Source organism: Coregonus clupeaformis, chromosome 20 (genome assembly GCF_020615455.1).
Source record: "Coregonus clupeaformis isolate EN_2021a chromosome 20, ASM2061545v1, whole genome shotgun sequence".
NCBI lineage: Eukaryota > Metazoa > Chordata > Actinopteri > Salmoniformes > Salmonidae > Coregonus > Coregonus clupeaformis.
Genome location: NC_059211.1, coordinates 18,483,054 through 18,507,857, shown reverse-complemented (window position 1 = coordinate 18,507,857; position 24,804 = coordinate 18,483,054). Strand labels below are relative to the sequence as shown.

Genomic DNA, 24,804 nt, shown 5'->3' with positions numbered 1-24,804 from the left:
ACGGGAGGATCTTGTCAATGATCTCAAGGCAGCTGGGACCATAGTCACCAAGAAAACAATTGGTAACACACTACGCCATGAAGGACTGGTCCCCCTGCTCAAGAAAGCACATATACATGCCCGTCTGAAGTTCTGAATGAATGATTCAGAGGAGAACTGGGTGAAAGTGTTGTGGTCAGATGAGACCAAAATCGAGCTCTTTGGCATCAACTCAACTCGCCGTGTTTGGAGGAAGAGAAATGCTGCCTATGACCCCAAGAACACCATCCCCACCGTCAAACATGGAGGTGGAAACATTATGCTTTGGGGGTGGTTTTCTGCTAAGGGGACAGGACAACTTCACTGCATCAAAGGGACGATGGACGGGGCCATGTACCGTCAAATCTTGGGTGAGAACCTCCTTCCCTCAGCCAGGGCATTGAAAATGGGTCGTGGATGGGTATTCCAGCATGACAATGACCCAAAACACACGGCCAAGGCAACAAATGAGTAGCTCAAGAAGAAGCACATTAAGGTCCTGGAGTGGCCTAGCCAGTTTCCAGACCTTAATCCCATAGAAAATCTGTGGAGGGAGCTGAAGGTTCGAGTTGCCAAACGTCAGCCTCAAAACCTTAATGACTTGGAGAATATCTGCAAAGAGGAGTGGGACAAAATCCCTCCTGAGATGTGTGGAAACCTGGTGGCCAACTACAAGAAACGTCTGACCTCTGTGATTGCCAACAAGGGTTTTGCCACCAAGTACTAAGTCATGTTTTGCAGAGGGGTCAAATACTTATTTCCCTCATTAAAATGCAAATCAATTCATAATATTTTTGACATGCGTTTTTCTGGATTTTGTTGTTGTTTTTCTGTCTCTCACTGTTCAAATAAACCTACCATTAAAATTATAGACTGATCATTTATTTGTCAGTGGGCAAACGTACAAAATCAGCAGGGGATCAAATACTTTTTTCCCTCACTGTATGTGCACTGCATATGAAAAAACTACTCTGTGCCGATGTAAAAGTGGGGTTGGGAGTACTCAGTAGGGTCTGTAGAATCTACAGTGGGGAAAAAAAGTATTTAGTCAGCCACCAATTGTGCAAGTTCTCCCACTTAAAAAGATGAGAGAGGCCTGTAATTTTCATCATAGGTACACGTCATATATGACAGACAAAATGAGAAAAGAAAATCCAGAAAATCACATTGTAGGATTTTTTATGAATTTATTTGCAAATTATGGTGGAAAATAAGTATTTGGTCAATAACAAAAGTTTCTCAATACTTTGTTATATACCCTTTGTTGGCAATGACACAGGTCAAACGTTTTCTGTAAGTCTTCACAAGGTTTTCACACACTGTTGCTGGTATTTTGGCCCATTCCTCCATGCAGGTCTCCTCTAGAGCAGTGATGTTTTGGGGTTGTCGCTGGGCAACACGGACTTTCAACTCCCTCCAAAGATTTTCTATGGGGTTGAGATCTGGAGACTGGCTAGGCCACTCCAGGACCTTGAAATGCTTCTTATGAAGCCACTCCTTCGTTGCCCGGGCGGTGTGTTTGGGATCATGTCATGCTGAAAGACCCAGCCACGTTTCATCTTCAATGCCCTTGCTGATGGAAGGAGGTTTTCACTCAAAATCTCACGATACATGGCCCCATTCATTCTTTCCTTTACACGGATCAGTCGTCCTGGTCCCTTTGCAGAAAAACAGCCGCAAAGCATGATGTTTCCACCCCCATGCTTCACAGTAGGTATGGTGTTCTTTGGATGCAACTCAGCATTCTTTGTCTTCCAAACATGACGAGTTGAGTTTTTACCAAAAAGTTCTATTTTGGTTTCATCTGACCATATGACATTCTCCCAATCCTCTTCTGGATCATCCAAATGCACTCTAGCAAACTTCAGACGGGCCTGGACATGTACTGGCTTAAGTCAACTTTTACTTTTACTTCACTACATTCCTAAATAAAATTATGTACTTTTTACTCTATACATTTTCCCTGACACCCAAAAGTACTCATTACATTTTGAATTCTTAGCAGGACAGGAACATTTTCAAATTCACAAACTAATCAAGAGAACATCCCTGGTCATCCCTACTGCCATTTGTAATTATGTCTGAGTGTTGGAGCGTGCCCCTGGCTATCCGTAAATTAAAAAAACAAGAAAATGGTGCCGTCTGGTTTACTTAATATAAGGAATTTGAAATGACTTATACTTTTACTTTTGCTTTTGATAATTAAGTAACTTTTAGCAATTACATTTACTTTTGATACTTAAGTATATTTAAAACCAAATACTTTTAGACTTTTACTCAAGTAGTATTTTACTGGGTGACTTTCACTTTTACTTGAGTCATTTTCTATTAAGGTATCTTTTACTTTTACTCAAGTATGACAATTGGGTACTTTTTCCACCACTGGCCTCAGGATCTTGTCACAGTATCGCTGAGCATTCAAATTGCCATCAATAAAATGCAATTGTGTTCGTTGTCCGTAGCTTATGCCTGCCCATACCATAACCCCACCGCCACCATGGGGCACTTTATTCACAACGTTGACATCCGCAAACCGCTCTGCCACACGACACCATACACTTGGTCTGCGGGTTGTGAGGCCGTTTGGACGTACTGCCAAATTCTCTAAAATGACGTTGGAGGCGGCTTATGGTAGAGAAATTAACATTTCATCCTCTGGCAACAGCTCTGGTTGACATTCCTGCAGTCAGTATGCCAATTGCACGCTCCCTCAAAACTTGAGACATCTGTGGCATTGTGTTTTGTGACAAAACTGCACATTTTAGAGTGGCCTTTTATTGTCCCCAGCACAAGGTGCACCTGTGTAATGATCAAGCTGTTTAATTAGCTTATTGATATGCCACACCTGTCAGGTGGATGGATTATTTTGGCAAAGGAGGAATGCTCACTAACAGGGATGTAAACAAATGTGTCACAACATTTGAGAGAAATAAGCTTTTTATGCATATGGTCAATTTCTGGGATCTTTTATTTCAGCTCATGAAACATGGGACCAACACTTTACATGTTGCGTCTATATTTCTGTTCAGTGTAGATTCTGCTATGTTTTGAAATGGGGGCTTTTATTTGAAAGGTTTCCTCATTAACACGGAAGTGACGTCATTGTTTGTGCTACTAACAGAATACTAGTGAAAAGTCTACTGTGTGGTCGTAAGCTATCAGTCAACGATGGAGTTTTGTCAGCAGAGCGAGTAGCCCATGTCCACCGGGACCACTATCCAGGCAGAAGATGTAGGCCTAGGTGCTTGGATATGAGGCAAAATAAAGCGACGGTGGCACTGAAAGCTGTCTTCCTAAGTCATGAAGAAGTTTAATGAAGTGGTGATAGCCAAGCTGACTAGCTAGTCTAGGGAACACAATAGACTGCCACGGCGATGGAGGGTATACCCGTGGTTTTGTGGCTTCCATTTTCGGGGCCTGTATCTACCATCTAGAAGGAGATTAAATAAATATTTATTTTGGATCGGAATTTGTGTTCTTTTTCGTTCTAAACAACATCCACCATGTCGGATCCATGTTACTGGACCGCAGTGCCAACCCACAACAAGTCTCATTTTGTAACAGGATCAATGCTAAAACGATCAAAAAGGTAGGAAAGGTTCTGGTTTATGTAGGCATGTAACAAAGCTCAACAGCAGCAAATTATTTTCCTTTGAATGTGTTTTGTATTCTTTTTTTACGGATATTTTCTTGTATTGGCCTTGCTGAAGTCTCTGAAATAACCCGTGTATGGTCCAGATGGCCATCCAGATGGACGCATGCTTGACCTCAACTTACATTGTGTCCATTTCACACATTCAGAAACAATGTAACTAGATAAAAACATGTTTGTCATTACTTTGTAACTGATAACATAGCCGATGTTGACGCTCATTCATTGGCTGCCATTTGGTTTCGATATTGATGCTATGCGCTGTCTTATCCCCATTGTTTTTGTTTCAGTGCTTGGTCAGTGCTTAGAAAATGTGCTGATTGTTGATATTTATCGTTGACTGCAATATAGTTATGGAAAAGGCAAAACAAATAGGCCTATAGGTTATTCGTGTTTAAGTCTGTAATACTGTTATAACAAAAAGGGAACAAAACAGTTATTTATTAAATAATTCATGACCTAAGTACAGCCATTCAAAACAATGAGACTGTGCAGAATAAATAGGCATATTCCTGTTTCACGTAGAATTTTGGGTTGCTCACTGCTGTGCAAAACATCCTAGATCTGGTAGGCCTGTGGCAGTCTCATATAATAATTTGATGGGTGCTTATATTTGATATTTGTCCTATTTCACACATGTTCAAGTGTGTATTAATACACATGTGTGAATTGGAAATGTTTTATGCATATCCCAAGACACCCCTTGGAGAGTCGGGTCACGGCCAGGGTCTGCCATTATCAACGGTGATCCTGGAACAATTATAGGGTTAAGTGCTTTGCTCAAGGGAACACGACAGATTTATCACCTTGTCGACTCTGGGATTTGGCCCAACGCTCTAACCGCTAGGCTACTTGCTGCCCTAATGCCGCCTCTTCTTATAGGTCAATCTAAGTGATGCTCATCTGTGCTTTATTGACCCTTATTGTGCCCCTTCTGCTCAAATCGAGGAGATGATTTACTTGACTCCTCCTCACAGTCTTTATAATAAACTGTCTGACTCTGTCTGTGAGTATGCCTTCTGTTGATGCACATAGGCCTGTGCTCAAAGTGGTTGATTTTTTGTGGACTTTTGGTTATACAAGTGTTTCACCCTCATATTTTGTTGTTTCACAGTTATTAAAAACAGCCATTGGCAATTGTGTTGATTTTGGTTATATTGAAGTTTTGAGAGAGAGTTTTGCAGTTTTAAAGTTAGTTTCCTGCAATTCTATGCATTATTTCATAGATAATGCTGTGTTATTTTGCTGAAACATAATAACAAAATGAATACTGCTAAATTCATTGTTTTTGGACATTTCAATTCTGACGGTCTAGCTTTTATTTTGGTGATTATATGCATCCGTTATCTTTTCTACATACTATCTCGTTTTAGTTGTTTAAGTTTACAAGTTTAGACAGCGTTTGTTTATTACACTGTTTGGACTTAGGCAACCCCAAAAAACACTTAGGCGGCCCGCCCAAGGATTTCAATGGCAGAAAAATCCCTCCATTGCTTGCTAGTCATAGCCAGTTACTCACTTTGAAAGCAGTGCATCTTTGCCCCTCCCAGAATAGAAACAAAACTGTTTTTGATTATCTTTTCCCCCCTCTGGCATAGACAGGTTTATTTGCTGTGCTTAAAGACATTTTTATGACATCACTTGAACTATTCCTATTGCTATTTGAAAGCGGAACTAATTCATGTTTTGAAGCACTGCCAGATGGATGACTGAAGTGTTTTGTAGCTGGTGACTGACATCTCTGTCCCTGTTTGTGTTACACAGTTGCCGGAGCAGCAACAGGAAGAGTCTTGGCCTGGGGACACCTTCGCCCACTCTGTCACGCCCTCTCTCCCCACTCTCCGTCCATACCGGTAAGAACCATCACAGGAAGAGAAGTTTGTCTCCAATGTATGTAGCCTGTTTTTGTAGCCTGTAGTACACTACGTAGACCTATACCTACACATTTACACGTTTGAATGTTTTAGAGTAGGCTGTCCTACTACAACATAGCAAGTGCAACTATCAATATTTTGGATTTGTCTCGCTACCATTGGGACCTCAAAGCATTTGTAGATATATGCTGTGCTGATTGTAGAAAATAAAGGAGGATACATTTTACATTTTAGTCATTTAGCATACATTTTCATACTGGCCCCCCGTGGGAGTCGAACCCAAAACCCTGGCGTTGCAAGCGCCATGCTCTACCAACTGAGCTACACGTTCTACAAATTGGTTCTTCGGTAAAGGGGTGGGTTTTAGCATTTAAATCAATGGGATACAGTGCCTTCAGAAAGTATTCACACCCCTTTACTGTTTCCACATTTTGTTGTGTTACAGCCTACATTTAAAATGGATTAGATTGAGATTTTGTGTCACTGGCCTACACACAATACCCCATAGTGTCAAAGTGGAATTATGGTTTTAGACATTTTGACAAATTAATAAAAAATGAAAAGCTGAAATGTCTTGAGTCAATAAGTATTCAACCCCTTTGTTATGGCAGGCCTAAATTAAGTTCAGGAGTAAAACTGTGCTTAAGAAGTCACATAATAAGATGCATGGACTCACTCTGTGTGCAATAATAGTGTTTAACATTATTTTTGAATGACTACCTCATCTCTCTACCCCACACATAAATTATCTGTAAGGTCCTTAAGTCGCGCAGTGAATTTCATACACAGATTCAACCACAAAGACCAGGGAGGTTTTCCAATTCCTCGCAAAGAAGGGCAGCTATTGGTAGATGGGTAAAAAAACAAACAGACATTGAAATCCCTTTGAGCATGGTGAAGTTATTAATTACACTTTGGATGGTGTATCAATACACCCAGTCACTACAAAGATACAGGTGTCCTTCCTAACTCAGCTGCCGGAGGGTAAGGAAACCGCTCAGAGATTTCACCATGAAGCCAATGGTGACTTTAAAACAGAGTTTCCTGGCTGTGTTAGGAGAAAACTGAGGATGGATCAACAACATTGTAGTTACTCCACAATACCAACCTAAATGACAGAGTGAAAAGAAGGACGCCTGTACAGATAAAAAAATATTCAAAAATATGCATCCTGTTTGCAATAAGGCACTAAAGTAAAACTGAAAAAAATGTGGCAAAGAAATGAACTTTGTGTCCTGAATACAAAGCGTTATGTTTGGGGCAAATCCAACACAACACATCACTGAGTACCACTTTTCATATTTTCAAGCACAGGGATGGCTGCATCATGGTATGTGTATGCTTGTCATCTGCAAGGACTAGGGAGTTTTTTAGAATAAAAAGAAACGGAATAGAGCTAAGCACAGGCAAAATCCTAGAGGAATACCTGGTTCAGTGTGCTTTCCAACGGACATTGGGAGACAAATTCACCTTTCAGCAGGACAATAACCTTAAACACATGGCCAAATATAAACTGCAGTTGCTTACCAAGACAACATTGAATGTTCCTGAGTGGCTTAGTTACAGTTTTGACTTAAATCAGCTTGAAAATCTATGGCAAGACTTGAAAATGGCTGTCTAGCAATGATCAACAACCAACTTGACAGAGCTTAAAGAATAATGTGCAAATATTGTACAATCCAGGTGTGCAAAGCTCTTGGAGACTTACCCAGAAAGACTCACAGCTGTAATCCCTGCCAAAGGTTACTGGAACATGTATTGACTCAGGGGTGTGAATATTTATGTAAATGAGATATTTCTGTATTTCATTTTCAATAAATTTGCAAACATTTCTAAGAACATGTTTTCGCTTTGTCATCATGGGGAAAAATCTATTTAATAACTTTTGAATTCAGGCTATAACACAACAAAATGTGGATTAAGTCAAGGGGTATGAATACTTTCTGAAGGCACTCTATCACTTCTGGTTGTCAAGCAGGTGCACCCTATGAATAGAGTTATGTACGAGGGCCCTACATTCCAGAGATGTGCAGACATTCTCTTTCAAGTTCTATCATGTCGAGACTTATCTGGTTAGAGGGCACAACTAAGCGTTCATTATGTTTACAGTTTAATTGGTAGCAAAATGCTCCCATGTTAATGAACTCTTGTGTCTCGACAAACAAAATTATACTTCACAACGGCGCATAGCCTCCTCTCGATTAATGACCTTTGATGGTAACTGCTACTATGTTTGGCACCATAAACCAGACCTATTTGAGATATTATTCAGTCTATCTACTTACAGTACCTGAGACTTGCCTCCATAGAGTTTGCCTCATCCTTATTCAAAATATTTAAAGGGTTTCAATCGCTATAATTACCTATTCTTATTATCCAAGCTTAATTAATTGTAATGATGGTAATCATCCCTTGTTTCTTTTCAGCTGCATGCAGTCCCATAGACAGCCCCCGAAATGTGTCCACCGGTGCCTCCCTCAACTTCCCATTTGCTCGCAGGTATGTGGTAGGGTTGAATGGCGGAAACCCGGTTACCGAGATTAACCACTCCCTTTTCCCGGAATAAATAACTGCGAGAAACCAGTCAATTATAATAAATTATTTATATGAAAGCATGGCGTGAAATTGAACTGTTAAATTATATGAGATGTCGAAATCTTGGTTCTCTACAGCATTCTCTCTGCTCTCTGCATGATCACTCATCAACGCTCATGGTGGGGACAGACAGCCCATTTCAGTTCACAATGCATGTAGACCTATCATCTCATCATGGTAACTTTTTTATTGTGACAGGTAGGCCTGCATTTGCTGCAGCATAGCCTATGCCACAGGAATGTAAACATCAGATGCTCATCTAATTCACCAATCTCCATCTGGCTTTCGGGGGCACCTTGTTTTTTAATTGTAAAGATGATAATTTTTTAAATTGCAGCTGCAGAGTTTTAAAACAGCCTATCACGCGAATATTGTTACTTTAAATCAGTGCACGTGCGAGCACTCTCTCACAGTCTTTCTCTCTCTATCTCCATCAGCTCCATTCAAATTGCATCTATATAGATAATCCTGTTCTAGATTGATATATACAGTGGGGGAAAAAAGTATTTAGTCAGCCACTAATTGTGCAAGTTCTCCCACTTAAAAAGATGAGAGAGTCCTGTAATTTTCATCATAGGTACATGTCAACTATGACAGACAAAATGAGGAAAAAAAATCAAGAAAATCACATTGTAGGATTTTTAATGAATTTATTTGCAAATTATGGTGGAAAATAAGTATTTGGTCAATAACAAAAGTTTCTCAATACTTTGTTATATACGCTTTGTTGGCAATGACACAGGTCAAACGTTTTCTGTAAGTCTTCACAAGGTTTTCACACACTGTTGCTGGTATTTTGGCCCATTCCTCCATGCAGATCTCCTCTAGAGCAGTGATGTTTTGGGGCTGTCGCTGGGCAACACAGACTTTCAACTCCCTCCAAAGATTTTCTATGGTGTTGAGATCTGGAGACTGGCTAGGCCACTCCAGGACCTTGAAATGCTTCTTACGAAGCCACTCCTTCGTTGCCCCGCGGTGTGTTTGGGATCATTGTCATGCTGAAAGACCCAGCCACGTTTCATCTTCAATGCCCTTGCTGATGGAAGGAGGTTTTCACTCAAAATCTCACGATACATGGCCCCATTCATTCTTTCCTTTACACGGATCAGTCGTCCTGGTCCCTTTGCAGAAAAACAGCCCCAACGCATGATGTTTCCACCCCCATGCTTCACAGTAGGTATGGTGTTCTTTGGATGCAACTCAGCATTCTTTGTCCTCCAAACACGACGAGTTGAGTTTTTACCAAAAAGTTATATTTTGGTTTCATCTGACCATATGACATTCTCCCAATCCTCTTCTGGATCATCCAAATGCACTCTAGCAAACTTCAGACGGGCCTGGACATGTACTGGCTTAAGCAGGGGGACACGTCTTGCACTGCAGGATTTGAGTCCCTGGCGGCGTAGTGTGTTACTGATGGTAGGCTTTGTTACTTTGGTCCCAGCTCTCTGCAGGTCATTCACTAGGTCCCCCGTGTGGTTCTGTGATTTTTGCTCACCGTTCTTGTGATCATTTTGACCCCACAGGGTGAGATCTTGCGTGGAGCCCCAGATCGAGGGAGATTATCAGTGGTCTTGTATGTCTTCCATTTCCTAATAATTGCTCCCACAGTTGATTTCTTCAAACCAAGCTGCTTACCTATTGCAGATTCAGTCTTCCCAGCCTGGTGCAGGTCTACAATTTTGTTTCTGGTGTCCTTTGACAGCTCTTTGGTCTTGGCCATAGTGGAGTTTGGAGTGTGACTGTTTGAGGTTGTGGACAGGTGTATTTTATACTGATAACAAGTTCAAACAGCTGCCATTAATACAGGTAACGAGTGGAGGACAGAGGAGCCTCTTAAAGAAGAAGTTACAGGTCTGTGAGAGCCAGAAATCTTGCTTGTTTGTAGGTGACCGAATACTTATTTTCCACCATAATTTGCAAATAAATTCATAAAAAATCCTACAATGTGATTTTCTGGATTTTTTTTCTCAATTTGTCTGTCATAGTTGACGTGTACCTATGATGAAAATTACAGGCCTCGCTCATCTTTTTAAGTGGGAGAACTTGCACAATTGGTGGCTGACTAAATACTTTTTTCCCCCACTATATATATATATATATATATATATATATATATATATATATATATATATATATATATATATATATATGCCCTAGCCTACCTCTTTCAGGTAATACATTCAATGCAGTATTAGCCTTATATTTAGGTAATTAATGATGGGTTATGCATAATAAGCTTCTGATTTATAGCCTCTGTCTCTTGTGCAATACGCACACACCTGTGCTCTGCTGGCCTCTCTTTAAAAAAACACTCCTTAGCTCTTGGAGTCCCATGCAGGAAAAGCTAGACTAGAATAGCTTGCTGGACATTCTTTTTTTTATTTTTTTGTGCATTTCTTATACCAATAGACAATTCGAAGAGGAACACAAGCTCTTTTTTTGCTGAATGTTAAATACAGCAGCCAACAGAACTCACAGGTAGTTTGAAAGATGGCAGTAGGATATAGCAGTTATTTATTCAGACCCATAACCATTCAATCTTCGTGAGGAGAAGTGAAAGCCTTCTGCATCTAATTCTAGTCCTATATTATTCAAGGATGTCATTAGAATGATGAAGATAAGGACAACAAAAACGTATTTCATGTAACTGTTGAAAGCGAGGATGGAATGAAGCAGCAATAGAGAGAGAAAGCGGAGGTAGGCTAATAACATTAGGGGAAATATTATGAAAGGTATATATGCGTCAGCCTACTGATTATACAAATAGGCCCTATCATATTTAAAAATTAAAATCTAATTCGCTAGCCTATACTTGTCACCTTGTAGGCCGCATGTGCTGCACCAGAATCGCATGTTCTCTGAACTTTATCATGGTTTGAACGATGTGCGTAATTCCAGTCCGTATAATACAGTACAGTAATACAGTTCACACTCAAAAAGATTAGCCTACTGGAGCTAGGTTAATTTATTTACCCAAGAGAGCATATAGCTAGCTACATCTATGGCCTTTTATGTTTTTCTGTCATGCGTAATGTATGCTATATCATATATCTATTGGATAACGGCACAATAATTTGGGCTTTTTTGGGCTTGGACTCATAAAATGCTCTAATCTAATCCAGACATATGTATATGCTTTATAATGCTTTTGAATGACACTTCCGGTTTTGGCAGGAAATACCGGGTTACCCGGGAGAAAAGTGATTTATTCTCGGGATGGAACATTTGGAAAATATTCAACCCTAGTATGTGGACCCTGTTATACTTAAGCTCTCTGGATGTTTATTTGTGTGGGTTCGTCCGGATTCTAAGGGCAATTTTCCCCTACCTTCAGACCACCTCTACTTATTTACTTTACAGTAGTAGACCAGTCTTTCTCAACCTTTCTTGCACCTGTCTATATTGGTCCTTATCCCTTGAAAAACATTTACGTTACTCGAACACCTCAGAACAGCGAATCGTGACATTATCGACGGACCGACCAGCGTTCTTGCACGCACAAAAGGTTGAGAGAGAGTTGACTCCTCTGATTCCTCCCTTTCAACATTTACTTGCATCTCTCTTGCCATTTGTTGTGGGTTTAGCAATGATGTCACACTCAATGCATTGCCAACATTTCACTTCAAAGCAAGGGGTGCAGCCAAATTACAAATGCATCATGCCTGATTGCAAGACTCTGCAACTGACAGAACAAAATGATGTTGGAATGCTTATTGTAAATCATTAAAACCTCTTAAGGATAGGACTCTTTTTTTAAATTTTCGCCTAAAATGACATACCCAAATCTAACTGCCTGTAGCTCAGGAACTGAAGCAAGAATATGCATGTTCTTGATACCATTTGAAAGGAAACACTTTGAAGTTTGTGGAAATCTGAAATTAATGTAGGCGAATATAACACATTAGATCTGGTAAAAGATAATACAAACAAAAAAACATGCGTTTTCAATTTTTTGTTTTGTTGCATCAGCTTTGAAATGCAAGAGAAAGGCCAGACTGTGATGTAGGAATCTAGGTGTAATTTATACATTTTCAAGTACATAACTATAAAGAACATACAAAAATGCTATGGTAATAATACATTTAAGTTTACATACTCCCAGGAATGTCATACATGATGGATCATTAGCTTCCTACAGAAAATATGGAGCCAGAGACAGCAGGGGGTCAAACTGTAGAACCCAGTTCCTGCATTTGAATATAAAAATGGATTTTATCAAACAAAACTATGCTACATTTTATCTCTGGGACCCTCAGGATGACAAATCAGAGCAAGATTACTGAATGTACAGTTGAAGTCGGAAGTTTACATATACCTTAGCCAAATACATTTAAACTCAGTTTTTCACAATTCCTGACATTTAATCCTAGTAAAAAATCCCTGTCTTAGGTCAGTTAGGATCACCACTTTATTTTAAGAATGTGAAATGTCAGAATAATAGTAGAGAGAATGATTTATTTCAGCTTTTATTTCTTTCATCACTTTCCCAGTGGGTCAGAAGTTTACATACTCAATTAGTAGTTGGTAGCATTGCCTTTAAATTGTTTTACTTGGGTTAAGCGTTTCGGGTAGCCTTCCACAAGCTTCCCACAATAAGTTGGGTGAATTTTGGCCCATTCCTCCTGACAGAACTGGTGGAACTGAGTCAGGTTTGTAGGCCTCCTTGCTCGCACACGCTTTTTCAGTTCAGCCCACAAATGTTCTATAGGATTGAGGTCAGGGCTTTGTGATGGCCACTCCAATACCTTGACTTTGTTGTCCTTAAGCCATTTTGCCACAACTTTGGAAGTATGCTTGGGGTCATTGTCCATTTGGAAGACCCATTAGTGACCAAGCTTTGACCTCCTGACTGAGAGGTTTTGCTTCAATATATCCACATAATTTTCCTTTCCCATGATGCCATCTATTTTGTGAAGTGCACCAGTCCCTCCTGCAGCAAAGCACATCCACAGCATGATCCTGCCACTCCCGTGTTTCACGGTTGGGTTGGTGTTCTACGGCTTGCAAGGAACCCCCTTTTTCCTCCAAACATAACGATGGTCATTATGGCCAAACAGTTCTATTTTTGTTTAATCAGACCAGAGGACATTTCTCCAAAAAGTAAGATCTTTATCCCCAAGTGCAGTTGCAAACCGAAGTCTGTTTTTTTTATGGCTGTTTTGGAGCAATGGCTTCTTCCTTGCTGAGCGGCCTTTCAGGTCCTTTGCTGTTGTTTTGGGATTGATTTGCACTTTTCGCACCAAAGTACGTTAATCTCTAGGAGGCAGAACGCGTCTCCTTCCTGAGTGGTATGACGGCTGCGTGGACCCATGGTGTTTATACTTGCGTACAATTGTTTGTACAGATGAACGTGGTACCTTCAGGCGTTTGGAAATTGCTCCCAAGGATGAACCAGACTTGTGGAGGTCTACAATATATTTTCTGAGATTTTCTACCCATCTACAAATAGGTGCCCTTCTTTGCAAGGCATTGGAAAACCTCCCTGGTCTTTGTGGTTGAATCTGTGTTTGAAATTCACTGCTCGACTGAGGGTCCTTACAGATAATTGTATGTGTGGGGTACAGAGATGAGGTAGTCATTCAAAGATCATGTTAAACACTATTATTGTCCATGCAACGTATTATGTGACTTGTTAAGCACATTTTTACTCCTGAACCTATTTAGGCTTGCCATAACAAAGGGGTTGTATACTTATTGACTCAAGACCTTTCAACTTTTCATTTTAAATTAATTTGTAAAAATGTGTCAACATAATTCCACGTTGACATTATGGGGTATTGTGTGTAGGCCAGTGACACAACATCTACATGTAATACAGTTTAAATTCAGGCTGTAACACAACAAAATGTGGAAAAGGTCCATGGGTGTGAATACTTTCTGAAGGCACTGTAAATAAAGCAGGGAGCTTTGAGCCATGGCCTAGGCTGGAGGCTGTGGTTGGTTGAGTCAGAGTGGAGATCACATCCTTCCTGCTAGGTTAGCTTCCTCCTTGCTCAGATAAGGTGTGTGTGTGTGTGAAGAGATTTAAATATAAAGTAAATGACTGTTGATTGAAGTGTGTATTTTATAAAATACATTTATTTGTTACGTTTATTTGAGCAGGGACAAAAATGTTAGTCTCAGTATACGTGAGAAAATATGTGTTGAAGTCCCCGGGCAGGTGAACATAAATACAAGAACATTTTAAATACGAACAGACACCTGCAAACATCAGGCATTTTTAAAACATACAAACATGTTTCCACACAGAAATCAAGACATTGCAGAAACCAATAATGGATGTGCCTTTATACTAAATCAGAGTCTTATTCCAATGTTTTCGCATTAAGAGGATGTACCCAATGTTGAAGACTGTAGACAACTGTTGCCATCAGGAAACTGTTTTCAGGCTGGAAAAGTCATAACGTTCAACTAGGAGATGCTGAATCCTTTAAGCTGGACAGATTTGTTTTTAGTAGGCTTTCATTTTGATCCCCTTTAAAACCGTATTTAGCCAGCAGTGTGCTCGCAGTTACTCAACATCCCTTTATTCACAACCCTGGCTTTGATTCCTGATGGCAACAGCTGTCTTGAACATTTGATACATCCTGTGAAAACATGGGAATAAGTGTCTTATTTAGAATAAAGGCACATCACATTATTGGTTATGCAACATGTATAGAAATATGATTTTTCTTCAACCCAGTTTTGATAGTAAAATACATGGTTTTACACAATGTCTCTGGAAATTTGATATGGGCTGAAAAATAACTCCACTGCACTGAAATTATAAGACCCTTATAATTTCAGCCCCCTGATCATTTCTATTGCCCGTATCCCTGGTTTTTAGAAAGAGCAAATAAGTGCTACAGCATTTTTTTTTTTGCTCTTTGAATTCGTGTTGAGTTCCTGTACTCCCCATGCTAGACAAATGAAGACTGACACCTAAGCCAATTGTGTCAGACTTCATTCGTCAAATTAAATGTCACAGGTCAGTGGCTCACTATCGCAGTCATGTTCAATCTAAGCATGAGACCGTAGAAAGATGCCAACTTAACCCTTAACAGTTTAAAATGTTCACCCTTAATCTCTCTTTTGCTTCTCTCCTGCTGTCGTGACCTCAGCCACATGGCTCGCACTGACAGGTAGGTCTTTCTCTTATCCTGTTGTCCTTCATGCCTTTCTCATTCCTTGCCTCTATACAGTGCATTCGGAAAGTATTCAGACCTCTTCACTTTTTCCACATTTTGTTATGTTACAGCCTTATTCTAAAATTGATTAAAATATTTTTTTTTCATCAATCGACACACAATACGCCATAATGACTAAGCGAAAACAGGTTTTTAGATTTGTTTGCAAAAAAGTACAAAATTAAAACAGAAATACCTTATTTACATAATTATTCAGACCCTTTGCTATGAGGCTTGAAATTGAGCTCAGGTACATCCTGTTTCCATTGACCATCCTTGAGATGTTTCTACAACTTGATTGGAGTCCACCAGTGGTAAATTAAATTGATTGGACATGATTTGGAAAGGCACACACCTGTCTATATAAGGTCCCACAGTTGACAGTGCATGTCAGAGCAAAAAACAGTCCATGAGGTTGAATGAATTGTCCGTAGAGCTCCGAGACAGGATTGTGTCGAGGCACAGATCCGAGGATGGGTACCAAATAATGTCTGCAGCATTGAAGGTCCCCAAGAACACAGTGGCCTACATAATTCTTAAATGGAAGAAGTTTGGAACCACCAAGACTCTTCCTAGAGCTGGCCGCCCAGTCAAACTGAGCAATCGGGGGAGAAGGGCCTTGTTCGTGGAGGTGACCAAGAACCCGATGGTCACTCTGACAGAGCTCAACAGTTCCTCTGTGGAGATGGGAGAACCTTCCAGAAGGACAACCATCTCTGCAGCACTCCACCAATCAGGTCATTATGGTAGAGTGGCCAGACAGAAGCCACTCCTCAGTAAAAGGCACATGACAGCCCGCTTGGAGTTTGCCAAAAGTCACCTAATGGATTCTCAGACCATGAGAAACAAGATTCTCTGGTCTGATGAAACCAAGATTGAACTCTTTGGCCTGAATGCCAAGCGTCACGTCTGGAGGAAACCTGGCACCATCCCTACGGTGAAGCGTGGTGGCAGCATCGTGCTGTGGGGATGTTTTTCAGCGGCAGGGACTTGGAGACTAGTCCGGATCGAGGGAAAGATGAACGGAGCAAAGTACAGAGAGATCCTTTCAGCAGCTCTGACTTGAACATGATCGAACATCCCTAGAGAGACCTGAAAATAGCTCCCCATCCAACCTGTCAGAGCTTGAGAGGATCTACAGAGAAGAATGGGAGAAACTCCCCAAATACAGATGTGCCAAGCTTTTAGTGTCATACCAAAGAAGACTCGAGGCTGTAATCGCTGCCAAAGGTGCTTCAACAAAGTACTGAGTAAAGGGTCTGAATACTTATGTAAATGTGATATTTGTGGTTTTTATTTATTAATACATTTGCAAAAATATTATAAAAACAACTGTTTTTGCTTTGTCATTATGAGGTATTGTGTGTAGACTGATGGAAAAAACGATTTATTCCATTTTAGAATAAGGCAGTAACGTAACAAAATGTGGAAAAAGTGAAGGGGTCTGAATACTTTCCGAATGCACTGTATTTTGATAACCACATTTTCTGAAAGATAAAATCTGTCCTTCATCAGCCCAGATACAGTCAGGTCCATAATTATTTGCACCCTTGATAAAGAACAGCAAAAAAGTTTGTGTGAAATAAATAATAGAAATACTGAGCTATATTTGAGCTATTATTGTAGCTACAGTTGAAGTCGCAGGTTTACATACACATTAGCCAAATACATTTAAACTCATTATTTCACAATTCCTGACATTTAATCATTGTAGAAATGGATGATGCCATCTATTTTGTGAAGTGCACCAGTCCCTCCTGCAGCAAAGCACCCCCACAGCATGATGCTGCCACCCCCGTGCTTCACGGTTGGGATGGTGTTCTTCGGCCTACAAGGGACCCCCTTTTTCCTCCAAACATAACGATGGTCATTATGGCCAAACAGTTATATTTTTGTTTCATCAGACCAGAGGACATTTCTCAAAAAAGTAAGATCTTTGTCCCCATATGCAGTTGCAAACCGTAGTCTGGTTTTTTTATGGCTGTTTTGGAGCAATGGCTTCTTCCTTGCTGAGCGGCCTTTCAGGTTATGTCGATATAGGACTAGTTTTACTGCGGATATAGATACTTTTGTACCTGTTTCCTCCAGCATCTTCACAAGGTCCTTTGCTGTTGTTCTGGGATTGATTTGCACTTTTCGCACCAAAGTACGTTAATCTCTAGGAGACAGAACGCGTCTCCTTCCTGAGCGGTATGACGGCTGCGTGATCCTATGGTGTTTATACTTGCGTACTATTGTTTGTACAGATGAATGTGGTACCTTCAGGTGTTTGGAAATTGCTCCCAAGGATGAACCAGACTTGTGGAGGTCTACAATATTTTTTCTGAGGTCTTGGCTGATTTTTCTTTTGATTTTCCCATGATGTCATGCAAGGAGGCACTGAGTTTGAAGATAGGCCTTGAAATACATCCACAGGTACACCTCCAATTGACTCAAATGATGTCAATTAGCCTATCAAAAGCTTCTAACGCCATGACATCATTCTCTGGAATTTTCCAAGCTGTTTAAAGGCACAGTAAACTTAGTGTATGTAAACTTCTGACCCACTGGAACTGTGGTACAGTGAATTATAAGTGAAATAATCTGTCTGTAAACAATTGTTGGAAAAATTACTTGTGTCATGCACAAAGTAGATGTCCTAACCGATTTGTCAAAACTATAGTTTGTTAACAAGAAATTTGTGGAGTGGTTGAAAAACAAGTTTTAATGACTCCAACCTAAGTGTATGTAAACTTCTGACTTCAACTGTATGTTGCAGCTATATTGAGCTATTAAGGTCAATGATGCCGTTCACTGGCCACAGGACCAATGAAAGCAAAATAGACATAACATCAGAGATGCACCACCATATTTTACCGTAGGTATGAGGTACTTTTATGCGTATGCGTCCGTTTTGACGCCAAACCCACCACTGGTGTGCATGGCCAAATGGCTCTATTTTCATGCCATCTGACCATAGCACCGCCTGGAGTTTGATAAACTGCATTGCTACTTGGATTGGAACCGGTGCTATGGTCAGATGACATGAAAATAGAGCTCTTTGGCCACGCACACCAGTGGTGAATTTGGTGTTGGAAAAACAGAACCATATGCAGAAAGTGTTTTTTCTTTAAAATCTATGAATTATTTTAGATTACGTTGATAAAGTTGGCTATAAATTGATAAACCACTCTCCTGCTGGGTACGATGTAAGGTTCCAGGCATGTGCTTTGTCAGTGGCTGTGACGTAGGGCTCAGCCAGGAGTTGATTGACAGAAGGGAAAGAGCGAATGAAATGGTAGGAGGGACATCCCAGGTTTAAGTGCTGTCAGATTTCACATTCTATGTCACACAGGCGGAAGAGATACACTCATGAGTCCATGAGAACCAGGGCTACCGCTGAATGCAAGCCATTTCGATATACGGTGTCCACAGATCGATTCATAAGTGAAAATGGAATGAGTACCAGAACCACACAGGTCCTCTATATAGGGGACTTTAGAAACGGCATCATGAACTTTACCAAGTACCAGGACATTTTAGACAAAAACATGGTTGCCTCTGCCAGGAGGGTGACAGTTGGCTGCAAGTGGGTTTTCCAGCAAGACAATAACCCCAAGCACTTATCAAAAACCACAAAGAAATGGTTAATTGACCACAAAATCAACATTTTGCAATGGCCATCTCAGTGTCCGGACTTGAACCTCATTGAAAACTTGTGGTTTGAATTAGAGGGCAGTCCATAAGAACAGACGAAGGACATCAAGGATCTCGAAAGATTCTGTATGGAGGAATGGTCTTAAGATCCCTCCCAACGTGTTCTCATAAAACATTTTAGAAGAAGGCTCTGTGTTGTTATCCTCGCAAGGGGAAGGTGCTGGAGTATTAAAAACAGGGGCGACAATAATTGTCACCCCTATCTTCTATAGATTTGTTTGATTACTTGTTAAACATAATCTATTTCTCTGAGCAATTGTAGTAGTATAAAATCACATAATTTCCTATTTCTTTGCATACAATATAGCTCAGTATTTGTATTATTTATTTGATATAGTCTTTGTTGCTCATCTTTATCAAGGGTGCCAATAATTATGGACCTGACTGTACATTGTAACAAGTGCATAGTGATTACACATTACAAAATCCCTGAATGTATAATACATCACAAACAACAGAGTAATAACAATACACAAGGCTTTCAATGTAGTGCGGGGAAGACGTAACGTGTTATAAGGGAGTTTGGGATATGATCTGAAAATGTATAGGTTACATAACAACGTGTGTCTGTTTTTCTCCAGAGCGGAAGGCAGAAGATGGTCATTGGCGTCCCTGCCCTCCTCCGGCTACGGAACCAACCCCCCTAGTTCCACAGTCTCTGTAAGTCTCTAACCCTCACCCAGCTCCCAGTGTCCATATGAAGTTTCACAACACCATATAAACCATTAAACAAGATCTAAATAGGATAAGAAATGCATCTGAGGCTGAAAAAGACAACGCTGTGAACATGTGACCAAACGGGACAAATCCCATCTTGAAGAATCATGTGCCTGAATGAGTCATCATGTTTGGCTCCTAGCCTGCGGTGGATAATGTCCAGTGATAATGGGCCCATAGTACATGTATGTATTCAAGTGTGACGTGATGAGCTAATGTTCTGTATTTGTGCTTGTAATATGATATGATTCTTCAAAGAGCATTATCAATGGTCCTGTGCCTCAGCGGTGCGCACTCAAATGCCCTCTTCTTATATTTTACTTACCCTGCGGATATTGGTCATTGTTAAGCAGTAACAGAATAAGACGTAAACATCAAATATTCTATATGAGAGAATAAAACTGTGGGGGCTTTATAGCGACTGGTGAGAGATTAGGTCTCTGCTCCCCAACACAAACTCTTCTGCTCACAAATCCACCAGCATCTACGTTTCTGACAGACAAACTTAGTACATTTTCACTCTAAACGTGCTGCATGAGACAGTAGGACAGGGTTCCCCAACTGGCAGCCCAATTCGGCCTGAATGTGATTTTTTTTTTTTTTAATGAAGACCGTAAAAACACCAGCAAATCAGCTCCAACTTATTTACATTTTGTAAATCTGTTCCAAAGTATTCCCACGCATAATTGAGAGATATACAGTGGGGAGAACAAGTATTTGATACACTGCCGATTTTGCAGGTTTTCCTACTTACAAAGCATGTAGAGGTCTGTAATTTTTATCATAGGTACACTTCAACTGTGAGAGACGGGATCTAAAACAAAAATCCAGAAAATCACATTGTATGATTTTTAAGTAATTCATTTGCATTTTATTGTATGACATAAGTATTTGATACATCAGAAAAGCAGAACTTAATATTTGGTACAGAAACCTTTGTTTACAATTACAGAGATCATATGTTTCCTGTAGGTCTTGACCAGGTTTGCACACACTGCAGCAGGGATTTTGGCCCACTCCTCCATACAGACCTTCTCCAGATCCTTCAGGTTTCGGGGCTGTCGCTGGGCAATACGGACTTTCAGCTCCCCTCCAAAGATTTTCTATTGGGTTCAGGTCTGGAGACTGGCTAGGCCACTCCAGGACCTTGAGATGCTTCTTACGGAGCCACTCCTTAGTTGCCCTGGCTGTGTGTTTCGGTCGTTGTCATGCTGGAAGACCCAGCCACAACCCATCTTCAATGCTCTTACTGAGGGAAGGAGGTTGTTGGCCAAGATCTCGCGATACATGGCCCCATCCATCCTCCCCTCAATACGGTGCAGTCGTCCTGTCCCCTTTGCAGAAAAGCTTCCCCAAAGAATGATGTTTCCACCTCCATGCTTCACGGTTGGGATGGTGTTCTTGGGGTTGTACTCATCCTTCTTCTTCCTCCAAACACGGCGAGTGGAGTTTAGACCAAAAAGCTATATTTATGTCTCATCAGACCACATTACCTTCTCCCATTCCTCCTCTGGATCATCCAGATGGTCATTGGCAAACTTCAGACGGGCCTGGACATGCGCTGGCTTGAGCAGGGGGACCTTGCGTGCGCTGCAGGATTTTAATCCATGACGGCGTAGTGTGTTACTAATAGTTTTCTTTGAGACTGTGGTCCCAGCTCTCTTCAGGTCATTGACCAGGTCCTGCCGTGTAGTTCTGGGCTGATCCCTCACCTTCCTCATGATCATTGATGCCCCACGAGGTGAGATCTTGCATGGAGCCCCAGACCGAGGGTGACTGACCGTCATCTTGAACTTCTTCCATTATCAAATAATTGCGCCAACAGTTGTAGCCTTCTCACCAAGCTGCTTGCCTATTGTCCTGTAGCCCATCCCAGCCTTGTGCAGGTCTACAATTTTATCCCTGATGTCCTTACACAGCTCTTTGGTCTTGGCCATTGTGGAGAGGTTGGAGTCTGTTTGATTGAGTGTGTGGAGAGGTGTCTTTTATACAGGTAACGAGTTCAAACAGGTGCAGTTAATACAGGTAATGAGTGGAGAACAGGCGGGCTTCTTAAAGAAAAACGAACAGGTCTGTGAGAGCCATAATTCTTACTGGTTGGTAGGTGATCAAATACTTATATAAAATACAAATTAATTACTTAAAAATCATACAACGTGATTTTCTGGATTTCTGTTTTAGATCCCGTCTCTTACAGTTGAAGTGTACCTATGATAAAAATTACAGACCTCTACATGCTTTGTAAGTAGGAAAACCTGCAAAATCGGCACTGTATCAAATACTTGTTTTCCCCACTGTATGTGATTGTATACAAGGTTTAAAATAATTGTTTTAGCCAAATATTATATATGTTTGGACTTCAAATTATTTGTTATTATGTTCCGGCCCCCTGACCATCCGCTCAAGAAAAAAATTGTCCCAAGACTGAATTTAGTTGATGATCCCTGCGGTAGGAGGATTACATTAGACAAAGTGAAAAATCAAAGGTCTCCATTCTGAAGGAGAAGGAAGGTGGTGGTGAAAAAATTAGATGAGGGTCTGAGATGAGAACAGGCCATGTGTTCCTCCATTGTGAGTAGTTTTATAAGGGAAAGCTCAGCACATGCGGCAAGTTCAGACTAGGACAATAGGCCTTTCAGTGATGCTCAGTGCCCTCTTTATGTGCAGGCAGAAAAGGGGCATCACAGATGCGGCTCGCCAAGTCACCATGATCTACTGCTATTCAGGACCCATGGGGTAAAAAATCGGACTGATTGCCAGGAGCTGCCAGAGTGTGCCTTTCATCTCAGAAAAATTATCAGAAAAAAATGTTACTCACAGCCTCAAAAGCCACATTAAATAGCCGTTATCTTGTCCTAATTATGATACAGATCCTCCATCCTTCAGGATAAAGTGTTGGCTTTTGAATGTTAAAAGTACTTATTTTCCTCCAGTCCTCCTCCTCTTCCCAGGAGCGCCTGCACCAGCTTCCCTACCAGCCCACTCAAGACGAGCTCCATTTCCTGTTCAAGCACTTCCGTAGCTCGGAGAGCGTGACCGACGAGGAAGTGCGACCCTCGCCGTTCATGCGCCCTCGCTCCCGCAGCCTCAGGTAGCCGTCCGTTACCCCTCGCCTTAACTGTAATGTGCTATATCATCAAAATGAGATTTAATGCATCGTCACCCTCCGTACATTTTTGTGGAGTTGTTTTTTTTGTCAGACATGGGAAGTTATTACATGCAAATTGGTACATCTTCAAAAACGATGTATTAAGTCAAACCCAGATTTGACTGTACAGTACCAGGATCTCATTGTTATGCCTGGTTCTTAATTAACTTGTCTCCCTTTGTGTTGTGCTAGAGAACCTACAGTTGAAGTCAGAAGTTTACATACACTTAGGATGGAGTCATTAAAACTTGTTTTTCAACCACTCCACACATTTCTTGTTAACAAACTATAGTTTTGGCAAGTCGGTTAGGACATCTACTTTGTGCATGACACAAGTACTTTTTCCAACAATTGTTTACAGACAGATTATTTCACTTATAATTCACTGTATCACAATTCCAGTGGGTCAGAAGTTTACATACACTAAGTTGACTGTGCCTTTAAACAGCTTGGAAAATTCCAGAGAATTATGTCATGGCTTTAGAAGCTTCTGATAGGCTAATTGAAATCATTTGAGTCAATTGGAGATGTACCTGTGGATGTATTTCAAGGCCTACCTTCAAACTCGGTGCCTCTTTGCTTGACATCATGGGAAAATCAAAAGAAATCAGCCAAGACCTCAGAAAACAAATTCTAGACCCCAACAAGTCTGGTTCATCCTTGGGAGCAATTTCCAAATGCCTGAAGGTACCACGTTCATCTGTACAAACAATAGTACGCAAGTATAAACACCATGGGACCACGCAGCCGACATACCGCTCTGGAAGGAGACGTGTTCTGTCTCCTAGAGATGAACGTACTTTGGTGCGAAAAGTGCAAATCAATCCCAGAACAACAGCAAAGGACCTTGTGAAGATGCTGGAAGAAACAGGTACAAAAGTATCTATATCCACAGTAAAACAAGTCCTATATCGACATAACCTGAAAGGCCGCTCAGCAAGGAAGAAGCCATTGCTCCAAAACCGCCATAAAAAAGCCAGACTACGGTTTGCAATTGCACATGGGGACAAAGATTGTACTTTTTGGAGAAATGTCCTCTGGTGTGATGAAACAAAAATAGAACTGTTTGGCCATAATGATCATTGTTATGTTTGGAGGAAAAAGGGGGTAGCTTGCAAGCTGAAAAACACCATCCCAACTGTGAAGCACGGGGGTGGCAGCATCATGCTGTGGGAGTGCTTTGCTGCAGGAGGGAATGGTGCACTTCACAAAATAGATGGCATCATGAGGAAGGAAAATTATGTGGATATATTGAAGCAACATCTCAAGACATCAGTCAGGAAGATAAAGCTTGGTCGCAAATGGGTCTTCCAAATGGACAGTGACCCCAAGCATACTTCCAAAGTTGTGGAAAAATGGCTTAAGGACAACAAAGTCAAGGTATTGGAGTGGCCATCACAAAGCCCTGACCTCAATCCTATAGAAAATGTGTGGGCAGAACTAAAAAAGCGTGTGCAAGCAAGGAGGCCTACAAACCTGACTCAGTTACACCAGCTCTGTCAGGAGGAATGGGCCAAAATTCACCCAACTTATTGTGGGAAGCTTGTGGAAGGCTACCCGAAACGTTTGACCCAAGTAAAACAATTTAAAGGCAATGCTACCAAATACTAATTGAGTGTATGTAAACTTCTGACCCACTGGGAATGTGATGAAAGAAATAAAAGCTTAAATAAATCATTCTCTCTACTATTATTCTGACATTTCACATTCTTAAAATAAAGTGGTGATCCTAACTGACCCAAGACGGAATTTTTACTAGGATTAAATGTCAGGAATTGTGAAAAACTGAGTTTAAATGCATTTGGCTAAGGTGTATGTAAACTTCCGACTTCAACTGTAGGTGTGGACGAGAGCATGAGTCAGTGGAGTGTTTACACAGTGAACTGACGAACGGAGACAATGTATTAATCTACATCCCCTTACCTGGGGGCT

The 24,804-nt window shown here is 40.8% G+C and overlaps 1 protein-coding gene across 2 annotated transcripts in view; it reads left to right on the top strand.

Annotated features, from left to right (window-relative positions):
- Positions 1 to 3,154: 3,154 nt before the first annotated feature.
- LOC121533659 (microtubule-associated serine/threonine-protein kinase 3) overlaps positions 3,155 to 24,804 on the top strand; it is a 44,884-nt gene continuing 23,234 nt past the window's right edge. The window contains exons 1-6 of one of the 2 annotated variants that reach the window (XM_041839787.2): positions 3,155 to 3,607; positions 5,435 to 5,523; positions 7,971 to 8,043; positions 15,246 to 15,266; positions 19,589 to 19,667; positions 22,658 to 22,815. In XM_041839787.2, the coding sequence (XP_041695721.1) occupies positions 3,522 to 3,607; positions 5,435 to 5,523; positions 7,971 to 8,043; positions 15,246 to 15,266; positions 19,589 to 19,667; positions 22,658 to 22,815 (506 nt within the window). In that variant the 5' untranslated portion in view covers positions 3,155 to 3,521. The remainder of the gene's footprint in view (positions 3,608 to 5,434; positions 5,524 to 7,970; positions 8,044 to 15,245; positions 15,267 to 19,588; positions 19,668 to 22,657; positions 22,816 to 24,804) is intronic. The other variant, XM_041839788.2, reaches the window with a different exon arrangement.